Source organism: Platichthys flesus, chromosome 11, assembly GCF_949316205.1.
Source record: "Platichthys flesus chromosome 11, fPlaFle2.1, whole genome shotgun sequence".
Taxonomy (NCBI): domain Eukaryota; kingdom Metazoa; phylum Chordata; class Actinopteri; order Pleuronectiformes; family Pleuronectidae; genus Platichthys; species Platichthys flesus.
In genome coordinates, this window is record NC_084955.1 from 13,873,254 (window position 1) to 13,898,938 (window position 25,685).

The following is a 25,685-nucleotide window of genomic DNA, read 5'->3' on the forward strand; positions in this document are numbered from 1 at the left end:
TTGGCAAGAGGTTTCAGGACATAATGAGTAAACTAAATGAGCTGAATATATTTGGCAAGCCGTTGGAACCACCTGATGTTCCTGACAACTTACAACTCCAAGCAATTGAGCTGCAAAGTGATCCGAGAGCTCAAAGTCACAGCAGGTAAAACAAATCTGTTTCACCAAAAATGTTGATCATTCTGAGAAGTCCTACACTACAATAATCTCTGTTTGTGCTATCGTTAAAATAGACTCTCATCATCAGATCATCATCACTACCATCTGACATCAGCTACCTTGAGAAAGAGAAACAGTGCCTCTTTCACACAGGCATTAGTGTGTTATATATGTTTCTCAGTAAATGAGTATGGCTCTTAAGGGATGTTTTGCAGTGATTCCTATTTCTACACATCCAGCAATGGGGGGTGTGGGATACCAATGGCCCCATGACAATGAAATAAAAAGTTTGATATTTACTACAGTATGTCTACATGTAGTTCCTCTAATTTCATGCTTGATATTGTACTGCAATGCTTGTTTAAATGAAAATATACAAATTATAATTATTTTGTGTGTGTGTTACTGCGTCGGCTTGAGGTTTTTCCCCTCTGTGTGTGTTTGTGTGTGTGTGTGTGTGTGTGTGTGTGTGTGTGTGTGTGTTTGTGTGTGTGCTTGTACAAGATGATGAAGTTCTCACACTCCTTCTCTTACCTGCTGGGAAACTGTACCCAGTGGGTGGATTGGTACATGGAAATGTAATGTAGTTTTCCATCAACACACTTAACTTTAACACATCCAAATTCAGTGGCAAGAAATCATTAAAAGAAAAGACTGCTTGTGTGTCTGTTCGTGTGCGTTACAAAGCACCCGTACCTGTTTGTGTGCATGGTCGTAGGAGTTGATGTGGTTGTCAAACTCCTGGTGTCTGAGGTACTGCTTGTCACACAGCTCACAATAGAAAAGAGACTTCAAATCCTCCGATGAGCAGCCCAAAGCCCCCTCTGCACGCTCCTGAGGAGAGAGAGAAAGAGACCGGTGAGAGTTCTGAAGCGATCAGGGAAGAAAAACAAGAGAGAGAGTCGAGATTGATGCATAAACAGACAGAGACATAAAGGGGGAGAGGGGCAGAGATAGAGACCTGGAAGAGTTGTGGAGGGGAGGGTTGTCAAAAGAATGGCAGAGTGTTAGCCATTTAGAGCAAATCTGCATCCAAGAGACATCAGCAGTAATAGCCTCTACATGTGCTCTGCATAAAACATAAAACGTCTTCCCATTAAAATACACTGCCTGTGCCGCCGCTGCTGCTGCCGGTTGGACAAAGGCACTGACGACCTATGCTCATAGCAATTTGAGCCTGGGGACACATTTAACACAACCACCATAATAGAAACCTGTGCTTGTACTTTGGGGGCAAATAGTCCGAGTCTGACTACAGAGGAAGAGGCAGTTGTGGCTGACAGACAGAAAAACATCTCGAATGCAAAAAAAACAGATTATTGTCCATAAAAAAATAACGTTAAAAACCTTTTTTCTAAATAGGCTATTTCAGTGCACTGTTTTCCTGCATGTGGGGGCTGCTTATTGCTTAAAATGGTTTATTGTTGCCATTATTATTATTGCTTTGTTGGTGCGATGACATTTTAATAAAGTCATTTAGTTTTCACAATTGAATGCAGCTGTAAATGGCACCTATAAATCAGCATGAATAGCACAGATATATGAGGGGCCATCGGGGACTTCAGTCAGAATGATCATGCACAAAACATATATGTGAAACCTAAATAGTTAACATAATACACACAAAAAAAAATCCTACACATATAAGTGCTACACTTTTACAAACACAAATGAAAACATCTTGCTGACAAATGTGTCTTCCATAATTTAGTTAAACTTTACAGCTTCAATAGTCTTAGTTGTAAAGTGCAAACATTTGCACATTTGGCAAATTGAGGAGAAACTTTATGATGTTAGCTGAAGTTGCTGTGGAAATAATCCTGCTGCAAATATATCGCATATATATAATCTGAAATGTATATTTGGAAAACCAAACCAACCAAGTGTCTTTTACTGAAATCCTCCTGCCCATAAAGTAGCATTTCAGCTGTGTACATGAGCACATTTTATTATTAGAGTGAAAGCTTTTTCAGTAGAACGTGTGTGACAGGGTTTTATTTGTGTGTGATGTTTTCAATATAGTATGTGAATGAGATGGATTTCATATGTGTACAGGGTTAGGGTTAGGGTTAATCTCAATAATGTCCCTGAAGGCCCCTCATACAGACACACACGCACATACGCTGCACAAATGGCACATGGACCTCAGGGGATAAGTCCCTTGTCTGCATGCTCACATCAGCCAGAAGGGGGTTTTCTTGGTCTGAGGACAAGTACAGTGTTTTGTACAATAGCTTTGTGCGCGTGTACATAAGTGTGCGTGTGTGTGTGTGTGTCTGTGTGTGTGTGTGTGCATTCATGCCATGCTCTGCTTCAGAATGTAATTTCCCTCAGGCTAGGGGCTGCCAATAAACACTATTGAATTCTGTTCTACACTGACATGATGGGAATTTAATTTGAGGTTGTCACTTCTTTCTCTCCCTCTCTGCTTCCTTCTTTCCGTCCGTCCATCCACTTCTCCTCCTCCCTCTCCTTACCCGCTCTTTATTTTGTCCCCTCCCGTTTTCTCTCCTCTAGCTCGCTCTTTTTCTCCTTTCCTTTATTTCCCCTTGTACCCCCCCCCCTCCATTTGCCTTTTCCTCTCTTCCTGGCTTGTTCGTTTTCTGTTTGCTGAGCCCTGGGTCATGCAGTGACAGAGTCTATTGGCCCCAATTTGCTTCAGTAATATGCCTGCAAACAGGAACAGAGGTGAGCGGGAAAAAAAGAGAGGGAGGATAGCAATGCAGGGAAAAGGAGAAATGACCCCTGTCTGCCCTCACAGACAAACTCACATACACCAACCACACTACAGCCTCAAACACCTTAGCACAGCTATTACCAAACAATCCCTGTACATGCCATAAGTTCACACATACTTTACCAATAACACTTTAAACTGCACGCACGCACACACTCAAACACACACACACACACACACGTACACAAACACACACGTTTGTATTTCTATCTTGGTCAGGACACTCATTGGCATAATTCCCTTTAGCCCTTACTTAACCTTAACCCTTACAACTAAATCCGAATCCTAACTCTAACCCTTAACCTGCACTAAAACTTTTTCTAAACACAACCCTGAAACCAAGTCTTAACCCCCAAACAGTCCATGTTAGGTGGATCAGAAAGTGAGGACCAGCCAAAATGTCCTCACTTTCCCAAAATGTCCTCAATCCATAGGTTGAAGGCTCAAACTGGTCCTCACAAAGTAAGTTGTTCAAGTTCACATACACACTGGATGAAGCGTAAGGGAAGCTGAAGGAACGACAGAAATCTCCAATACTTAAATCAACAGAGAGGTAACTAACATACATTGATCCTATGTGTGTGTGTGTGTATGTGTGTGTGTGTGTGTGTGTGTGTGTGTGTGTGTGTGTGTGCGTGTGTGTGTGTGTGAGTGGGTGTGTGGGTGTGTGTGTGTGTGTTGATCGATCTGCCTCGCAGGCTTAAGTCATGACCAGGAAACAATCCAATCACCCAGAGGGGCCTCCCTTTGAGTGCTGCTTGGTGGAGGAGATTGAAATAATGAACGCTGTGTATTTGTCAACCTTTGCGCTCATGCACAGTTACAAAAGAGCTGTGCATGTCTTCATATACTCATTAACATGTGTGTACGTGAGAGCTTGTGTATATTTTTGTGTGCACTCGCCTTTGTACTCCCTAACCCTTTCTTCTCACCTCCCCGCTTTCTGTCAGGGTAATTATTTTGAACAACGAAATATATATGAAATAGGAATATATATATAGAAAGTATAAATATATAGAAAGAGGAATGTAAAGGAAAGAACAGGCATGCATGCTTCACAGCAGAAAACGAACGAAAACAAATGCTCACAAGCATTTGTTTTCGTATGTGTGCGTGACGGAGGGTATTACTCATGTTGTGGGGACCCATGTTCATATTAGGGGCACCTAGACATCTTATTGGAAGCAAGTCTCCCAAATTAACTTCATCAATCTTTTTAGGGTGAAAACATGTTTTAAGGTCTATGCAGGAAATGGTCATGGTGAAGGTTAGGGATAATGGTTTGGTAAGGCTATCGACTTTTAATAGACACCCAAAGTCCTAATAAGAGTAGTTGCTCAAATCTCTGTGTGTGTGTGTGTGTATGTGTGTGTGTGTGTCTCAAGTTTATTTTTAATGTTAAAAAAATCCTATAATACCCATATATGCTTTAAATGTAAACACTGCAAATGATTCCTACTAACCAATATGCACACACATGCGTCTTGGCATTCAGCACACCCACTCAAACACCCACACACATTTATTCATGCACAATCACGTCCTGTCAACCTGATATACCAGTGCTAAATTAATCTAGACCTCAATTTACCTCAGGAGCATAAATCTGTTTGCAGGAAATAAGCACAACTGATATGCGCAGACCTGAATGGACACTGATTGTTTGCATTATTATGCGTGTGTGTGTTTGTGGATGGCTGTTAATATATTCCCATGCTGCCCCCCCCCTTTTCACTTAGCCTCATTTTGTGGGAAGAGTGCGACGTTATCTCTCTTCATAGCTGAAATTATGCCACAAGTAAGAGTCATTATGGACCATAACTGGAGTTTCAGACACAAATTCATGTCAGTTTATGTGTTGAGCTACTGCGGAAATGAACAGGTCACACTAAAAATGTTTTACACACGCGGCCAGTCAGTGCTCGGTAAATGTGTGTACTGCGAAATACCGATATATAATATATTCATGAAAAACCTCTTCAGATAGAAAAGATCCCTTGAGGAACCTCTGGGAGTTGAGCAGATTGAAATTGTGGCAGCACCTTTCTGATGCAATCGCACTGTCATTGCCCAGTAAAAAATGTGCTTGTTCGAATGAATTTACAGCAAATAAAATAGAAAATAAATAATGATCTTCAGTTGTACATAGACTTATGTAGAAGTTTTAAACTGCTGATGTGAAGAAGAAATCAGGGGAATCTTACACAATATGCATCTTTGCTATAGTAACCATTATTACTCACTTGACAGTGACAATGCAGGTGCAGCCCTGACAAAAATCAAGCAATATCACACAATCAACAGAATAATTGGCACTTTCCTAAATAAAAAGGATGGAAACCCCAGTGCAGTTCAAGGTCTATTATCAAATTGAAGTGGTTCTGAAATATAAAATACAAAAGCAAACACCAGAGAAAATAATGTGAATGAAGGCCTTCAATGCCTAGAGTGAAAAACAGAGTGAGACGGCTTGTTGTATTTTAGAATCTACGTGTGACTTGTACATGTTTAACATATGTTTAGTATATTTGTGTATCGTTTGTTTAGATGCATTCAATTCCATTAAATAAAGAATTAAAATTGTGTTCATCCACTTATTACACTTGTATGACCTAAAATGTTTCACATGTCTCACTGGTCACTTTCCCGTCGCTTGTAATTAAATATTGAACAGCATTTTCATGGGTGGCTGCACTGAGAGCGCGCGTGTGGAGTCGCAAAAAAAACTCATTTTGAGAGTTGTTTTTTTCTGCCTCTTCATTTTGATATATTTCTTGGTAAATTTGATTGTCTGGATGGGACCCAATGTGGGGAGGGATCATTAAAACAGTATGCTGAAACAAATGGGATGTCAGGGTGGAAGAGAAAGGTAGTATCTGTCGGAGGGAACAGAGAGGCAGAGAAAAAAAAAGGAGCTTATTTACGCCTACTACATGATAAGATAACCCCTCTGTGAACTGATTCTGGTATAAAAATACTGTTCATGACTTTTTATTTATAAATTAGGTGTAGAGAAAGAGATAAATTAGCTTTTGCACTTAAGTGTGTTTCCTTTTCTTCCTCCCCCAGTTTTTCTTTATCTTTTATCAATATAAGTGTATAAATGAATACGACTGGCTTTGCATAAGCAAGTGGTGAGTGTATGTGCAGCATTTGAAGAGGAGCGTGAATTTGTGCCTCCTCAAACTGTCGTCTTAGACATACTGAGATGCAAGTTGATCAAATGGGATAATTTTTAACAGCATTGTAACTGCAACCTCATTCACTGTGGAAATTCTAAAACACATCCAGACTAGCAAAAGAAACACCCAGCATGGTTCATAAATCCATGAAGAGTGAGAGACTGAGCCCGGCAGCAACACCACTGGTGGTAAGAGATTCTCTCTGTTCAAATACATTCAATTGAAGTGAAGACCTTTTCAGGGGGTGGCAAAAAACGAATATATAAGTAATAACTTAATGAATAGGTCTGGCTGTGAGAGAAATATTGTTGCAGTAATTGTAGTTAGAGAGCTTATACAAACACGGGCCATATCAGTTACATGCCAATTAGCAATGTGTATCTTTGGGAGCCCCATACATTATAGACATATATATATATATATATATATATATATATATATGTTATACTGCTGTCTGTGAGTTCCTCCTTTCATCTGCACATTGTGGAGAACTATAATCATATTCAATACTTTTTATATCCAGGTCTTTTATTTGACTCATATTGTTATGAAACCTGATTATTGACAATAACTGTTGAGTGACTGACTCATGTGATGGATCTGTTTATAATTCACATTATGCATATCTTGCATTTGCATTCCCTTCTTATGTTATATAATTAACAGAAATGTTACGTTTACATTTTGGAATGGATCTCAAGGTATTTCTTAGCTGCCTTCCATAAAGCATCATTAATATCAAGGCCCTATTTGTATATAAATAGTACAGTAGTTGTTATTGGATAATAATTATGGTATCTAATGAGTGAAGTATGTTTTCTGTTTAGCCATAAAAGAAGAGAAGAGGAGACAGGGTCACATGTGGATAAGAGACATTTGTGAATTCAGAAAACGTCTAATTGCTACTGTGCCTTGTGAGAACAATACAATTAACAATTCATAACTGTTTATCAAGCCCAATTAAGCCTTTAATTATCTTCAGCTATAATTATCACCCTAATTTGGCCACTGAAATGAATAGAGACAATTTAATTTGTGGCCAAAAAATTGAAATGTAACTCCTTATCTGTCCTTTTCTTTCCCTCTGTATATTTATTTACCATTCACCATCCACTCCTTCTTCTCTGCCTGTGTCGAATGTGCCCCTGTGATCCTCTCCTTCATATCAGACACACGCGCATTGACACATGCACGGGTCGAACAGTGAGATACCTGACCATTCTGCCGTAGCTAATGACAGCTCACCTGAGGGCTGAGTCGCTTGTTGCTGTAATGACCTGATCTTGGCTGTAAACCCACTTGTGCACATGTGCACATACCACAGACTGTGTGTAAAGATGAGCAACATGTCTCCACTTCCTGCCACTTCGTGCCACTATATCCAGAAATGAAGCTGAGTGCCATCTTGTTCATTTGGTGCCAGGGTGTGTACTGTAGCAATCGGGGGGGAGGGAGGAGCCACAAGTCCAATTGAGCGTCAACTGTCAAGCGTGATGTTTCAGCCCAATATTAGCATTCAATAACTAGCTAGAATGGCTCTCAGTAGAGTGCATGCATCTGCCAAGGCCCATCAGTCCCTTTATGAAACCACATTTAAATTGACCAAATCCATCTTACTTATTGGATATCAAATTGCTCACTAAATAAATATCAGTCCCGTTTTTTTTCCCATCAAGTTCTTTGATTTATTCTCTGAGAAATCAAGGGAAATGTTGATAAGCCCCAATGTCAAAATGTTAAAGAAAGTGAAAAAAGCTCCAGGACACGCCCCCTAATCCAGACCCCCACTGACATGATATGGGTTCTTCCCTGTCAGATACTGCAACCTTCCACCAAGGTTCTTGAAAACCAGTACAGTAGTTTTTGCAGAAACATGAAGACTTGAACAAACATCCGTGTGACAAGAACTGTGAATGACAGAAACCATTACAAAATGTACTTGATATGTACAGGGGCAGGGTTTATAACCTATATTGGAGACAGCCACCAGGGGGCAATTGAGACGCTTTGGCTTCACTTTTGTGGAGCCATCCTGTCGTCCATCTTTATTCACAGACTATCGCACATAGACGGTCTGCCAAACAGGATACATGTGTGTTAATGAGCTGATATTTGCAGACCTAACCCATCTCCCTTGACTCCCCTTAACGTGTCTCCATGGCCAGTGCCCACCCATTAAATCATCTGATGTGTGTGCGTCTGTGTGTACCAGCCCTTGTTTATAGGTGCAACTGTCTCATAGAGCTTGTGTGTGTTTGTTTGCTCCGGATCAGTACAGCCATTAGAAATATGTTCAAAACAAGAACACAGAGCAACCACAGCCAAAAGCGCAGATGCTGAGCATGGATATGGTTTTACAGCCAAAAGCACAGATGTGTTAGTAGCACTGAGCTACATCATCGCACAAACTGTGAGTTATCTAATAAGAGACACTGCACTGGATAATATAATATAAGATTACCACAGTGCATTCCAGTGACTCTGTGTCAGGTGTGTCATGACTCAATGGGCCGTCTTCCTCGTGAATCACCCGTGTTTGTTTAACTCTGCCTTTTTCTTTCTCTCCCACTCAAAACATAACCAAATGTTGTGTCTCCTCCTGACCTTTGCATGTTGAGCAGCGTGCAAGAAACAAACTGAATAAATAAATAATGAAGAGATTATATTTGCTAATTTGCCGTGTGCCCTTTGTTGCCTCGTTGATGAGGAGAGCTTCTCCCAGGATTTGATCCTTAAACCGGGGGTGTGCGACCTTTGGTGCAGATGGTTTGTTTGCGTTCGATTTTAATAGGTACTAGATTTAAATTAGTATTTAACAGATTTCTTATTGAACTTTAGAGGATTTGAATTATCGCAGGAGTGAAAAACAATGGAAAACAGTGATGATGATCCTCATTATATTGCCCTGTCACAAAACATCTTCTGTAAAACAAGATAAATGACATTACCTTTTCACTTCTACAGGTTTATAATAAGCTCCAATTTGACAATGCAAGCCTTTCAGACTCTTCTCTGTGATGCTAACTGTACAGATCAACACACATGACACTAAGGGCAATGAATTTAACATCTCGTCCTCCGCTGGCAGCAAGTCACTGAAGTCTGTGATCTACAGACATTAGCAGACACTTGGTAGCTCCTCATGGAAATATTCTGTGAGGCCTCGACTGCAGCCATCTCAGGGACTGTTTACTTTCAATCTCATCTTCACTAATGAAGCAGATGTTCCGTTGGACTGAGGCCAGATGGCTAACTCGAGCAGTCAAGAACATTAGACTGAAAACATCTTGGTTGCCCATATGCTGAGGTTTCCTGACCTGCTGTACCGTCCTTACAAATGGACTATTTACTCTAATGGAATTCTGCTTTTCTGCACTGCTCACTCACTATGGGTCTGCGTACCAGTGGCGGGATGAAACAATGTATATGTAATAGTTTCATGTGATGGCACTTAATTTAAGTAGATGTATACATTTTATTATATTTTTTCATTACACACACCAGCAAAAATGTACTATGCAACATTTTTACATCGTTTTTCAAGTAATCAATAACAGTTGGTCAACACACCAAATCAGAGCAGTTAACATTAGACGCCGCCTCTTACAAAGACATAATGTAGAAAAGTTAAGGTGACATTTTACTTTAAATTGAGTTATTTTTTGACTCTGTATTTATACTTCAGTAAATACTTTCAGGACTTCCTCCACCACTTCTACATTCCCAGTTTAGAGAGTCAGGAGAACCAGAACAGCTTCAGTCATGTGTCATCAGTTATACATCTGCATAGAGCCTCGAGTACACTAAAAATTTACATCATGTGTACCTCAGCAAACCCTAATATAACACCGTATATGTGGAAGTTCAAGGATTGAGAATACTGTGGTACTAAAGAGGGGACTGTTTGATGGCAAGATAATTATAATGTGCACATAACTGATATAGATTTTTTTTAGTTTGCGTCTCCAAACCGGGAACACGCTGACCCAAAAGCTGCATATAATAAATAGACTCTGGATAATTACCTCATAAAACCCCACCTCAAATAATCCGTCTATTTGAAGCTGAGAGTAAGCACTTTAACCTTGCAGTCATTGTTTTATTCCAAATCTAATACGCCATCCGAACATCCCAAAACATGTCATTGCTCTAAATACGTAGCGGCTACACAATGAGTGCCGCTTTCATGCTCTGTTTACAGTAGATTTACTGTGTCTGAGTTTTACTATGGAATATAAATCTGCTCTGAATGTATCTGTACACGCATCTATGCCGCTGATAGATTTTTAAGAGCTGAACTTGTCTATAAAAAGGGAGAGCTGCAGGATAGCATCATGACACCATATATAATGTGTGACATATCACATCTAAATATAAAAAAAAATAATGAGGGTGTTCAAGAGCCTCGGAACAACCGTACCGCTTTTTCCGTGGCCACAGGGCACCCGTGGCATGGAGTGATCACAGAGCTCTCCTGTTCAAGTCATAAATCTATGATTACTCACAAGGCCCGACCAAACGATCACTCAGCGAGAGATCAAAATTTAATTCCCTGTCCATCGCGATGCAAGGCCACACGATCCGTCCCCCCTTCCCGGATGTCATTCTCTCTATCGCGCCCCATTCAACAGGGCTCCCTCATATTCATGGAGTTATTCATGCTCTGTTTCACTGATCAATCTTCTTCTGTGCCACATTTAAAATCTGCCCACCTCTCAGCACACTCCTCGGCTTCTCTCAATCTCTGCGTGTGCGTGCCACGCTGGTTGTGATGTGAGCCGCAGCCTCTGGCTCGTGCAGGACGAGTCAAACTGATTCACCAGGGCAGAGCATAGCTTACAGACAACAACGAAAGAAAAAGCAGAGGACATCTTAAGACATTTTCTCCTCTTGAACAAACATGACCCATGCTTTCTTTCCAGCTGTTCGGAGGATCCAAATTGTGTTGGGTGGGATCAAGGCGGATGCACAAATGCATGAAAGCGTGCATGCAAATTCCTAAAATACCCTGGTGCTCTGCAAACTGTGGGCTCCTCTGTGTCTTTTAATGTAGTTTTATGATCCTACCGCTCAATCTCTGTGCTCTTCAGGGACTTGCGTTTGTTTCTCTAAAAGGAGAAGGTTTCCCTCCTTCTCTCTCAGTGCAGATTAAGGAGAACATTATAAACCAGTTACAGGAAGACAAAGGACGGTAGGTAAAAAGAATGCGTCCGCAACTTCTATATACATCTACACGCATTTATAACGAAGGGAGGTAATCATTTACCTCTGCCACGGAGTATATATTTTCACCCCTGCTGGTTTGTATGTTTGTTGTAAGCAAGATTTGCAGCATGGGTCAGAGAAGAACTCATTAAAACCTGGTGCTGATCAAGGGGCTTTTTTTTTTTCACTTTCTTTGACATTGAAAGATTGACCATTATTCAACACTTGCGTTTAATTCATAGATCCAGATGGTATATTTGGGGCACTGAAATTTATGAGTGTGTGAACTCATTTAAATGTGGCTTCCTAATTGGGACCTTTTTGATAGTTAGTTAGCAGAAATACACACAAACCACTGGATGGATTACCATGGAACTTGGTGGAGGGATGAGTTAAAGGGAAGAACTTACTCTTTCTTTAACATTGCCGGATAGAAAGTGTTTCAAAATGTTCTCAGATTTCCCAGGGAACGGATAATGGTAAAATTTATCTGATTATGAACTGATATCTGAAATTTGGTGGAGCTGGATTGGATTTAAGGGGACTGTTGGTTCCTTGGGAGAGGAAAGCTTTCTACTGAGTGCCGTTTAGTTTCTTTTGTGATACATTCTCCACTGCTGCTCTTAGGGCTGAACGTAACAAAGAAAGAATCTTAAGTGGATGGATTGGTGAGATCTGATCAGCTGTTATTCTTCTATTATTGTAGTCTTTCTATTATTGTAGTTTCCCTCCGTTTCCGTATCTGTGTCCCCCTGCCATGCATCGAAAGCACTTGTCAGTTATGTGTCCTTCCATCTTTGCGACTATCAGGTGTCTCTCGTCTCTCGCTAAATGTCATCTCCATTATTAAATGCTTTCCTTTCCCAGCTGGCAGAAAAATGGAATTATATGGACCATATACTCTTGACATTTAAATTACAGACACATCTGAAAAACCCGGCATGGATTAATGGATATACAGCATGGTTGGGTTGTCACATCCGCAAACACACACACAAACATCAAACGCATTTCGTGCTGTCGATCTGTCTAGACGGGACAGGTGATTGACTGCTTGAAAGAGGATTGCGTCTCTATCTGTTTAAGTGATCAAACTGCCAGTGTAATCTGCCGGCGTGTGATGATACAGATTAGAGTGAAAGACAAGTTAAGAAGATGAAGGTAATCAGTTTGGGAAGTGACAGATTTAAAGAGAACAGGATTAATACCATCAAGATTACGTGCTACACTCTTAGCGCCCGGCTAAGTCTCGCCAACAGGAACAACTTAGAGATGACGGGAAAGACACTAAAGAGGAGTGAGGGCGAGGGAGGAAGAACAATGGGACGCGGCTGTCAGGGAATTGAGGAATGATTGCTCCCTCTTTCAGGAATTTATGATGCAGTTTCTTTCGGAGGCGAGCATGTGTGTGTGTGTGTGTGTGTGTGTGTGTGTGTGTGTGTGTGTGCGTGTGCGTGTGCGTGTTCACTCAGTGCGTTTCTCTGTGCCATCAGGGGATAACGAAAGTATGTCCAATGAGAGTGAGTGATCTTTTCTCTGGCACATTAGAATATGAGTGCATGGATGGCTAATGATACTACAGATGTGCAAGCAGGAAGGAACGGTTGGCTTCAGCAGCATCACACTTACCCATACAGGACACACACACACACACACACACACACAAACACACTCACTCACTGAGCTTCTCTGTGGTGCACATCAGTCCAACTTTATTAAAGCTGGTTCTGCTGTACTCAAAGATTGTGTAGCAGTTAAGACCCTGTGCTGGCCAGGGATTGAAATCCCGCCAGAGCACTCTGCTTTCAACATCCTGCTCTGCCTCCTTACATCTCTCTCTCCTCTCCACATCTCTTTCTTTTTCTGTGTGTCCTCCCTATCCTTCCCAACTTCTATCCAGCCCGTGCTGGCTGCATTAATATGTGTGGCTGTGTAGCACAGGGTTTAGAGGTTTATGTCTCCTAATAGACAGAGATTTGTCCTGTCACACCAACACCCACATGCAGCTTACAGGGAGAGAGACAGAGAGAGAACGACTCCCTCCACTCTGTGTGTGGAGGGGAGAGAAAGAACATTTATGTCCCTGTCTTATCTCCAGAGAGAAAGGTTCCATTTCTGTACAGACAAATCATAAAGCACTCATTTGTGGCTTTCCCATCTTTTCTCCCACGCTTTCCATTTTCTTCTTTCCCCCCTCTCCCTGCCTCTCTCTCTCTCTTCTACCCCTTTCGCTGCCTTTTTCTCTCTCGTCCTGATTGGATTAAGACCAAAGAAACAGAGTGAGGAGATGAGGAAGGGATGAGAGCTTATTAAGCGTATGCAAGAGGTGAGATGACATTAAGCTCAATGGAAAAGGATTGAGGATGAGGTGTGTGTGTGTTTGTGTATGGCACATTTCTGTATTAATCCTCGCTGAGGGAAGGGTGAGAAGATGCAGGAAGTGAAGCGTTTAGCTGTGAAGCACTTTAATCAAGGGGCGAGCAATCCTGCATGACCCACTCTGTCATCCATTATTGATGCCTGCCTCAGCCAGGCTGATGAATCATTAAGCCACTCATCAGGCCTGGGAATTCTGCCTCCACCTCGGCCGATGACACTCATATACATAAATCACACGCTGCTATTTCTCACATGCTTGCACATAAACACAAACACACCCCCTCACACAGTCACACACACAGGGAGCTCATACAGTGGGTGTGTGTCTTGCTGAGCATGGCTCACACTCTCTTCAGAGGGGTTTTTTTTGTTTCAAAAACATATCACTGTCATACCTGGAAGAGACGAGTTAGCTCTGGCTGCAAACACAGAATTCAGAATGGGGGTTGTTGTTCATGACAAGAGCTCCGCAACTCTGACACCTGCATCGTCTGCATAGAGATGAAAGATTATATGCTCACAACCTCTGGACCTCACACATCTGTTTTCACCCACAGAGATGTTTTGCATATGTAATCCAAACAATCTCACACATGCACACACACACACAGACGCAGGCACACACACACACACCAGACACACACCTACACAGACACAGACAGCTCACACACACACACACACACACACACACACACACACACACACACATGCACAGTGAACTTAACATGTGGAGAGAAGAGAGTAAGAGGGGGGAACAAAAAGAGGCAGAGTAAAGCAGCTCTTTCAGAGTTTGTGTTTACTTCTTGCCTCTGGCTTTTATGGCAGAGGAAAAGTGAAGAATCTTAGGGAAATTTATAAATACCCATGACACCCCCCCTACACACACACACACGTATGCACGCACGCACATGCACACACACACATGCACACACACTCACTTTCCCGCCTGCAATCCACCCACATGTTTCCTCTCATCTTTGTGGGGTTTCCCTTCCTCTCCCCGACTCTACCTCTATCCCCCCTCTCTCCTGCTGTTCCCATGTCTTCCCATTCAGTGTTGTGACTAATCCTGTACCAAAGGGTAAGAATATACCTCACAGCAAGGGTAAAGAGCCCCGATAGCCGATTTATGCAGAAAAGCACAAACACAGACACACCAAACATTCATACACAAATAGACAGAGGGGACAGGCATCCTGTCCATATGACGGAGGTATAGCCAAGGCCCGGTGGCTGGTAGCCGGAGGGTGCTTGCAGACCACTCTGATCCTTCCATCCTGGCAGCACACAGCCAGGACATTTCTGCAGCGCTAAGCCGAGCGCCTGGCATCTCCAATCTTGCTTAACACAGGAATGCTGCTTCTCATGATAATTGCGGTGGGCTGCTCTCTCCATCATGGCTGATGTGAAGGCTGATGTGAAGCAAATGGCATGAATTATTAGTGTCTGCATCATGGCTCACGCTGCTGGTGGAGGTAGGTCTGACATAATTTGATGCATTGCTACTGATGCATGACCGACCTCAGAATGTCCTAGTAGGTCCTATCTGTTTGGATACATAAACATAAGAGTGCACCAGAATGAAGACACATGAGGGCATAAACAATGTTATTGTAATACAACTTGCATTTTTGACCCACTTGCACTCTTGCACACATTTGTCCACTACCCCCCCGTCCTTGTAAATGCACAACTGCATTTTGTTGTACAACCAATTTACTCAATACACTGTGCCCCCATGCAGGCAGTATATTACCAGGTACACAAGTCTTTAATAAAGTAATAGCTCAATAATGTCCTGTTCATGTATTGGAATCCTTGACCCGAACACTGACCTTTTTCAAGGCCTATTTTTCCCTAGGGCCGTCTGTCAGAGATCTGAGGAAAGGTGAAAGGTCAGGGGGGCAGAGGCCCCACAGACATAAGAGCCTTACAAATAAATAAAAAATCACTGTAACTAAATCAATTTTATTATTAAGTTTTATTTCTTGTCAAAATAATAGTTAGTAAGTTGAAATCTGAGGGTTGCCATCATTAAAAAAGAATACATCAACAGGCGTAGAAATGAAAATTTCAACACAAGTTACCGATGTCGACAAACATGAGCTTTACATTTCAGTCTGATCCAGACCATAACTTGAATTGATCTGTGTGAGTGAATTGCTATAGTACAACCCATTGCACTTTATTCTGCACTTGCCACAGCAACACAAAACATGAAAGCCTCGATCTTATGTCAACTATGGTAGGAAGAGAAGCAAAACGTATTCATACGCATTAAACATTTTCATCTATTAATGCAAAGTGCCTCTCGACTTCTTTCAGTGGCACTTATTTTTATAAATCTCGAAAGAGTAGGAACTTAACATCAAGCTGGGGACGAAATCCAGGTTGCTTTATTCAGGAGGAAGCACCTATAGGCCTCTTCTGGGCTTGGAGTAATTCCTGAGCTTTTTGCGCAGCCAGGACATGCTGGTTCACAGCCTCGCTTTCAATGAGTCATCTTCCCTCCTCCAGAGAAGAGACAATTAATTTGTCTGAGCTGTTCTTAACCCTGGCCTGCATGTCAGCGGTGGAGACGCACACAGGCATTCAAGCACACAGGTGCAAATATCTGTACCATGCACACCTACACATGCATGCAGGCACATATGCAAGGCAAATTTAATGGAGCTTTAATTGTATCCCCACATCTGTTCCACCACGAAAAGCAGGAAGCCAGAAAGAGAAGCAGAATAAGAGGCAGGGTCTGTGAGAGGAGTGGAGGTTAGTGAAAACCTGAAAATCAGACAATCTTTAAAGCACACACTCTTTTCTTTATAGGATATATGGCTGCTGAAATAATGCTCCAGTCGTACACACACACACACACCTACACACACACACACACACACACACACAAACTTACACACTAAAATTCAAAGGCATAAACAGCTGAACCTTTGACCTGATGAAAAAAGTTGGCCAGAGAGATGAGACCAAAAGCAATAGGAGCAGGAGATAGGAGCTCCAGAAATGAATGGAGGAGAAGACAGAAGGCACTGGCAAATAATAGTCGGAAAAAATGGAGAGACAGACGGATGCAGAGTTCAAACTGCGGGAGGGAAATAACTCCAGCATAATAAAAGAGGATAAAACCGGATTCTTGAATGAAATGAGGTCTTAATGACGGAGAAACCAAGAAGGCTTTCATCTCGTCATCTCCTTCCTGTCCTCTCGCTTTCCACGATGATACTATTTTGATAGTTAGGAATTGTTTTTTTTTGTGTGTCTGATTTTGTTTTGAGCTTGTGTCTTTCAGTGTCTACCTGAGCGGGTGCTCCAGATGGTTCATCAAACATCCCGTAATTATCAAACACCCACTAATTGTATGTGAGTGTGTGTGTTTATGTGCTGGTGTGTCTCCAGGTAATTATCTGATGCTGCGATTACTAATGACCACACAGACAAACATCTGTCCCAAGGTAATATACAAAATGAGAGGTTGGCCATCTGCTGTGTGTGTCTGCGTGTGTGAATATGTTCGCAAGTGTATTATAACTTGTGTGTCACTCCCAACATAGATCTAATTTCAGGATCTGCGTTTTAAAGGTGTTACAGCATCTTATAGTAACAATTGTAAACCATCACAATGCCTCCTCCCCGTTCGAGTACCAACAGGCAAACTATCACACAACACACTCTGCTCACACTTTACCCTCCAAACGTGCTCACACACACCCACACACAGCTCATGCAGATCAGACCTCAAACACAGATAAATAAATGCCTCCAATTCACAAACCAGCTTGTGATTTCTGGCAGGGCTTAAATGGAGGGTTGTGAATGTGGAAATGCACAAGTCATGAATGTGAAAAATCTAAAATGAAACGCGTGAATGAACATTTTAGGTTTTTTTTGTGTTAAATAAATATTCAATTCATACAAAGCAGGCATGTGTGTGTGTGAGTTTGTTTGTGCTTGTATTTCCTGTGTGCAGCACATCAGAGACACAAATAAGAAAACTGAATGAGGATAATTTCCTTCTCAGAGATGAAAAAGCACCACAAAGCCTGCAAGCAGGGGGCACAGAGACACCCGACCCCTGCTGGAGAAAAGCGCTCGTTCTTCTCGAGCCTCCCTCTTCTTCTCCATCATTTCTGAGGGCGTGCAGTGGGAAAGGCTGCCCGGTTATGTCAACTCAAACAATAGTTTCATTTACACACGTTACACAATGCAGCACAAACAGGGGAGGCAACTTTGAGGGTTAAAGAAAACGAAAGAGAAGTAGAAGAGAAAAACAAAACGACTTGAAAATGAGATTGTTAAATGTAAAATACATAAAGGTACACCTATTCACTTGTTTTGGTCATGTGACCGGATCCAGACTTTCTGGAAGGGGGTACACTCTGTAATTCAGGAGGTCACGGGTAAAATATTTTTGCTGACTTCTTCTTTGTGTCTCCTCAGTCATACCCTAGACAATCTCTTTGATGCGGACACCAAATCTCTGTTGATAATTCTTTTATTTCTGGCTAAAAAATGTATTTTGCTGAGGTGGTCAACTCCCCAGGTCCCTACAGTCGACATGTGGATATCACAGATTTCTGCTCTTTTTCCTATTGAGAAGTTGACTCATGACCTTAACCACAAATCAGTCAAGTTTTGGAGGATCTGGGAACCGGTGCATTCCTTCTTACAGAACCCATACCTCAAAATCTTTTCCTGGAAGGGGAGGCCTAACTGCCTTTTATATTTTATTTTTATTTTATTTTGTTTCATTTCATTCATTTTATTCATTTTTATACTCAGTGCAACATTTACTTGCCTGTCTCCTGTCATCCTGCTGATCGTGTATACATGTATGTATGTATGTGTGTATGTGTGTATTTATATATATATGTGTGTGTATGTATGCATGTATGTATGTATATACGTGTGTGTATATGTATGTGCATATATATATATATATATATATATATATATATGTATGTGCAAAGATTTATATTGCAGTGCTCACTGTTAGTTTGGGGTGGGATTTTTGTTGTTGTTTTGTCTGTTTTGTTGTCTGTCTTGTTTTTCTAAATGTTTGTACTCATAAAACCAATAAAAAGAGTATTAAAAAAAAAAAGAAAAAAAAAGAAAGAAAATGAGATTGGAAAAGTCAGAACGTACAGAGGCAACTAAGTCAACGGCGTATTTCCTCTGGGGAATCAACCCTGTTATCAAGTAGAGGTTATTGAAGCATTAGTGCTATGAAGCACTAATGAATTCATTAGCTAAATGAAATGTCAATAAAGGCTTGAGAGAGTGTTCAAATCGATGCCAACTGTCTTTCTCACAATGTCTCCCTCCTCTCTCTCCTCATCCTATCTCACCCATCTGTCCCAATTATCCCCCTTTCTCCCCCACACACACTCACGGTGGTGCGTGCACGCTCTCTCCCGGGTGATGAGTGTAAACTGTGATGGAGGACATTAGCAGTGATCAGTGGGAGCACTTTGCAGCGGTCAGCAGGAATGGCCCAGTCGTACAGGACTTTAGTATTCTGCAGCACTCACCTGCTCGTTCTCGAAGTGCTCCACCCGGGCCTGCTGGCTGAGCCGCTGTGTGTGTGCGTGTGTGTGTGTGTGTGTTTGTGAGGAATTAACTTTAGACTTTATCAATGTGAGTGACTTCTGCATTACAGGCCTTGACTCTGAAATAGCTTTCCTGGCAACGGAAAAGTCAACAAGGCTACAGCTGGTTTTGAGCTCATGTACCAAACACTTTCTTTCGGGGGCGTTGATCTTGAACTCACTTTGAAACAATCGCTTTGTTTCTGACATTTGTGGAAGTTCGTAAATGTCAAGATGCTATTATACAAGCCTGATCCTCAAATGAGAGTTCTGTGATACTAAGCCTGTTGCACTTCCCGTGATCATCATTAAAAGTGCACAAAGAGTCCTGGGTGTTGTGTTTACGCCCGTGAGCAAACTGGCGTGCCAAATGGAAAGCCAGTTGGCTCATTTCACCTCTGCCCCCTCGTGATGGCTTAATATTTCCAGCTAAGTGCCTGACTCATTCCGAACATTGCTGTGTTTTTGTGCGGCTAAATAGCTGTTTCGAGATAATTGTTCGGGGCATATGTTTAAATGCCACCTCATTTACATAAACACTGTTCAGCTCCCTGCGGAATCAATGAATACATGAGGGTGCAAACGCGGAGACACACACTCACACATGCCGGGGCATTTGCTCTCACTTTGACACCGCGCTGTACGGCCAAGGCTTCATCTGATTTCTGCAACAGCAGTGAAATATACATCAAAGTGGGCCTCAGTGGATGGGCAGCTAGGTGTGCACGGTCACACACACACACACACACACACACACATATACACACACAAGGTCATAATATTCTATCGAGGGAGGGTTTCTGCAAGTAAATGGGGAGTCTCAGGACACAGGAAGAGAAATTGAAGGTGTATCAGTCTGGATCTGGGTGAACTCAGGGTTGCATTAGAGCTGAATCTGTCCTCCTTGCACACACTTCTCTGTCTCCACGTCTCCACATCTCCCCTCTCCTTTCCTCCCTCTACACCGACACCAAGAACACAAACCCCTCCAAGTGCTAATGAGAGTTTGACGAAAGATTCATCAGCGATGATTCTGAAACTAATATACGTAGAGGAACCGAGATTTAGACACGTCCGAGAGGCCTATCACAAAGACTAATTAATGGGGATAAAGTACTAATGAGCAAAATCCTGATGCAGACGTACGGCAGCACTCCACAGGAGAGCAAGCTGAACAACAAGCCAGCCTTAACAAACACGGGAGGATTTGCTGCGCAGGAAGAAGGGGGCTGTGTGCCAGGGCGGCTGCTCTCTACCACTCACAGGCGTCCAGTGTTTTCTTAGAGCTGCAATGCCTTACCAAAGCGAAGATGCAAGAAATATCCCCCCACCGACAAATCCTTGTTGTAAAATCCTTTGTACTCCACTGATCTGAGCTAAATCAAAGAGCAGCTTGTAGCCGTTGTGCTGGCTGCTGCTGCTGCTGCTGCTGCTGCTGCACACTTTACAGTGGGAGAGACAGGAGCCAAAGATGCTGTTCAGCATGTCTAACAGTCTTGCAGAGGTGTGTTACTTGCCCGCGGCTGAAGGACCACGTTTCACATAACCCAAGAGGTCACTTTTGAACTGCTCGGCCTCTGGTGCAGCATGTTTATCATGCTGGCAGGCCCATAAATTGGCCCATGTCTAAACTAATATGGATAAATGTGAAAGCACATCTTTCTTTGACCCTCCATACCCACTTAGCCAGCATATTCCAACGCTGGAAACTTTCAACATGTAGCTTTATCTGCATTAGTTTGGCCTTGGGGGTAAAGGATGCCCTCACTTCCCCGAATGACATCTAATACAGTCTGCGGCTTCCAGGGGAAAATATGTATTCAACTGCTTTTTTTTCTTTTGCCTCTGTTCACAAGGAGGTCAGCCACAGTTGAGCCTTTAAGACCCTACAGCCAGGTTTTTTCAAACCTTCAGTGGGTTTCGATAGTCAATATTCCGGTTGCTGGAAAACGTCTGAGTCACTGCCACTCAAGTTATTTTCTTAAATATTTTCCTTTGATGTATTTGATTACCTAAATAAATCTGGGTTAATTAGCTGGAAGTCTTCTGATTTAAATCAGTGAATATCTGATCAAAAATCAACTAATCAAGCTTGAAAGTCTTACCATGTATTTTACTGGAAACTATCCTTATTAAGTCGACCGCCGTCAGTTTGCCCTTCAGTCCGTTTGCTCATTACCGTGAATGTGATATCTCAAGAACGACTTGAGGGGATTTCTTCAAATTTGGTACCAATATTCAGTTGGCCTCAAGGATGAACAAATTACATTTTGGTGGTCAAAAGGTCAAGGTCTTATGACCTTGTGTTGTTTTTACCCCAATATATCAAGAATATGCAAAGGAGTTTTCATGACATGTGGCACAAACATACACTTAGATTCAAGGATGTTCTGAATAGAATTTTGTGGTCAAAGGTCAACGTCACAGTGACCTCACATCCCTTTAACGCGATATATTAGGACCTCATTTCATTATATCTGGTACCATTCACCTTGAATCACTGATTAACTGATTAGATTGCTGTGGTCAAAGGTCCAGTTCATGGGGCCCTCAAAAAACATATTATTGGCAATTTCAATGTGATTTATCTGCTTGAGGGAATTTGTTGGTAATTAGTTTGAAAAAGATGAAAAGACTCAGATTTGAGAAGCTGGTATAAGTTGAAATATTTGCTTTAATTAAAAGATACTCAAATGATTCTTCACCAGCAAGTTTACTTTCTGTTGTTCAAATTAATTCACTGTTTGACTGAAGTTATTTGTTGGAAACTTGAGATACATAATATGTATACTAAATGCTAGACTACAACTAGATTGCATGGAGCTGAAGAAGCATTTAATCTAAATTATGTAGATGTACAAGCTACATGTAATGAATGGGCAGCTAGACTGATGATTCTGATGATCACATTTGCCTAATTTGTAATGATAATGTATGTACAGTATATGTATGTGAACACACAGAAAGTATGTTTTCTTATTTAATCTCTTAGCAAACTCAAATCATGTGTGTGTGAAAGAGCGAGGGCGAGAGAGGGGGAGAGAGAGAGAGAGAGTGTGTGTGTGTGTGCGATAGAGCAAGGGGGAGGGAGAGAGAGAGAGAGAGAGAGAGAGAGAGAGAGAGAGAGAGAGAGAGAGAGACAGAGAGAGAGAGTGTATGTGTTTATGAGTGAAAGCAAATCTTTTTAAGTAGATATGTGAATATAAGTCTGAACATCATCTCTGTCACTGTGACTGTGCTCTGCTCAACACTCATTCCTGTCACATAGTGAGCGAGGGCCTAACATGACAGACTGGTAATGACTCGAGTATACACACACACGCACGCACACACACACACACACACACACACACACACATACACACACACCCACACACGTACCAGCTGCTCCTTTCCTCCTTTCTCATCAAACTTGTCATCGACTCTGCCAGTTTGTCTTGTCTCACATTAAGAGCTCATGAATAATGTGTGATTACCAGAGACTTTCCCCAGCACCTCCTAAATCTACAACACACGTCACCCTCATTAACAAAGTCCAAAATATGATGTACATATATGTACTGTCATTTTGTCTTTTTTACTTCTCTGCCCTCTCTCTCTCTCTCTCTCTCTCTCTCTCTCTCTCTCGCTCTCTCTCCCCCTCTCTCTCTCTCTCTCTCTTTTTCTCTTTCTATCTATCTATCCACACTCTCTCTTTCTCTGAAGTGCACACAAACTAAGAGCCCGTTTGGTGGCTCAAAAGAACCATGGGCACAAAGGAAAGGTCAGGCACTTATCCCACCAGGTTGGGCAGGTCAAACAAACACACACACACACACACACACACACACACACACACACACATACCTAACCAACACTCCCCAGGTAATTAGAGCTATTTTCGTCTCGGCAACTCATCTCCTTCTCAGTGCACTAATGTCATTTGATTCGTTTTAATTCCCAAAACCACGAGAGAGCAGCAGGCATGGAGGGACAATGGCTTCATGGTTGGATACTCACTTTATCCTCTGTTTAAAATATTCACATTTACTATCCTCTGCCAATAACATCTCTCTTTTATGGTTCGGGGAAAAGAAAAGATAATCCCTTGCAGAAAAAAATCACATCCACCTCTGCCATCCACCTCCAGATGACAGTGCCTCTGGCTCTGTAAAGGCTTTTATCTAGCCTGTTTACACGCACATGCAAATACACTTTTTAACAGTGAGAACTTCATACAATAACACAAAAGACATGATTTTATCCTTAGCATGAACTAGTGCCAAGGAAAGCGGGGAAATGGGAAGATCTAAGTTCACTGAAACTCTTTCACAAGCTCCAGGACTACCACAACTACAACACACACACACACAAACACACACACACACACTCAAGACACGTTGTCCTACCGGTGAATCACTGGTAGCAGTTGGGCACAGTGGTCCTCTGAAGACCCCCTTTACGCGTCTGAAGTGTCCATTGCTCAGGTGCGTAGAGCTGATGACCAGGTAGTAACACGCGCTGCACGCCATCCCGGGGGCCTCTCGGGGTTTGGGGCCCATGGAGCGAGTTTCCTCAGTGGCTTCAGGTCCTGGGTGGGGGTCGTCGGTGGGGGTCGTCGGTGGAGTTCGCCAGATGAAGTGGAGCCACTCACGGATGTTGTTGCGCAGGTGAGAGCGCGCGGCCGGAGCAGGAAGTCTCACTCCTGCACTCTATTAGGAAGTCTGCGCATTAGGAGAGAGGGAAGGATGAGGATGGCTCCGTGGGAGAAGTGTGAGAGAAGGACAGACAGAGACAGACTGAGAGACAGTTGTATTAGACGGACCGCGCTCCACCGCTGGAGTCTGTGCCTGGCATGCTGTCGTCGGTCGGGCTTAAATAAATGAATGAGCGCCTGTAGAGCGCCAGAGGAAGAGAGGTATCCATCCAGTCCCAGCTCCCCCCACTCCTCTCTCTCGCCCCCTCCTCTCTCTCTCTCTATTTCCCGCTCTCTCTGTCTTTCTCTTTCTGTCTGTTTCTTTTTCCCAGTCCACTGGTCCAGTCTGCAAACTGTATGCAGCCCCAGCCAGGCAGCGGCAGCAGCAGCAACAGCCCAACTGGGGCTCTCATCAGCGAGGAGCAGAGAGGAGCAGACGCGCTCGCAGGTGCGCCTCCGCTCTCACGCACGTCGAGGAAGACAAGAAAGAGCAAAACATCTGACCCAGTTTTGTCTTTCTCCTCTGCTCCCTGTTTGATTGACACCCGGCTCGTGGGTGAGATTCCGCGGTGCGTGGTGCGCGGAGACGGTTCGATCTATCCAGAGCAGGGGGTCCGGTAGTTGTTATGATGAGGCTGCAGCGCAGGCGTGCTGAAGTGGCTCCGATTCTGCCTCAAGAAGGAAACACACACTCCCCCTCAACCCATCTGACTCTATCTCTCTCTGTGTCTGTGTGTGTGTGTGTGTGTGTGTGCGTGTGTGTGTCTGTTCTCAGGAGCTGCACCCCCGGATTCCAATCTGCAGCCCGCCCGTGTCCGTGTGAGTCTGGGATCACTTGTGTCCGCGCGCTGTGCTTGAGTAACTTCGAATTGAAGTGTGGAGCCCCCCCTCTCATTCACACACACACACACACACACACACACACACACACACACACACACACACCACACGCGCGCGCGCACACACACACACACACACATACACACTCCCCACCCCCTCCACTGCTGTTCCTGTGTCTTCTTCCATCTCCTTATCTATTTTGGCTGTAAGTCACGAGAAGGGAAAGGGGATGAACTTTATTTTGACGAGTTTTGCCAATTGAAAACGTCTGCAAAGTGAGCCGCAGACATTATGTTTCTGTCAGTGTCCCTCTCTTGTCCCCTCTGGTCCACCCTCACCCCATGTCTTCCCCTTGTCTCACTCTGTCCCCCCTCCTCTTTTCCACCATCGAAGTAAAAGGGACACGTTTCTTCTTTTTTTTTTTTACAACAAGCTCTCGGTGTCATCGCTTGCTGATGATGTGGTCGCAGATAAATGGGGTCTTTCTCCGGCTCGGCCTGTCATACTGGCCCCGCGCTCCGTCACAGAGCGCCTCGGAACCAGCTGCAGCTGAGCCCCACAGTCTGTCTCGGCGGCGCATGGCGCTGTTCACCGCCGCGGTGCTGAAACTATTAAATCGCGAGCGCCCACTGGCACTGCGCGGCGCGTCATGCATATTTAACCCGGGATTAAGGTGCCTTTTGTCCCCAGACAGCTCGTGGTTTCAGAGGTAAACATAAAGTGGAAGGACACCCAGGGACGAGGCTCTCTGTCAGCTCCCTCCATCAGAGACATATATCCTTCATTTTATCATTTGTTTATGAGCTGAATCTGTATTTAACCTTTGTGTCGTGTTCGTTTCTCCCCCCTTACTTTGGTGCTCCCGGTCAAATTTGACCGGCCTGTTTTAACTGCCCTTACATTAACACAAA

At 43.0% G+C, this 25,685-nt stretch overlaps 1 protein-coding gene across 1 annotated transcript; it reads right to left on the reverse strand.

The window, feature by feature from the left end:
* Positions 1 to 380: 380 nt before the first annotated feature.
* Positions 381 to 23,800, reverse strand: LOC133964747 (zinc finger protein 804A-like). The gene is made up of 3 exons (XM_062398985.1): positions 23,648 to 23,800; positions 856 to 993; positions 381 to 386 (listed from the first exon to the last, which is right to left on the reverse strand). The coding sequence occupies exons 1-3, from the start codon at positions 23,798 to 23,800 to the stop codon at positions 381 to 383; spliced, it is 297 nt and encodes a 98-aa protein (XP_062254969.1).
* Positions 23,801 to 25,685: the final 1,885 nt, after the last annotated feature.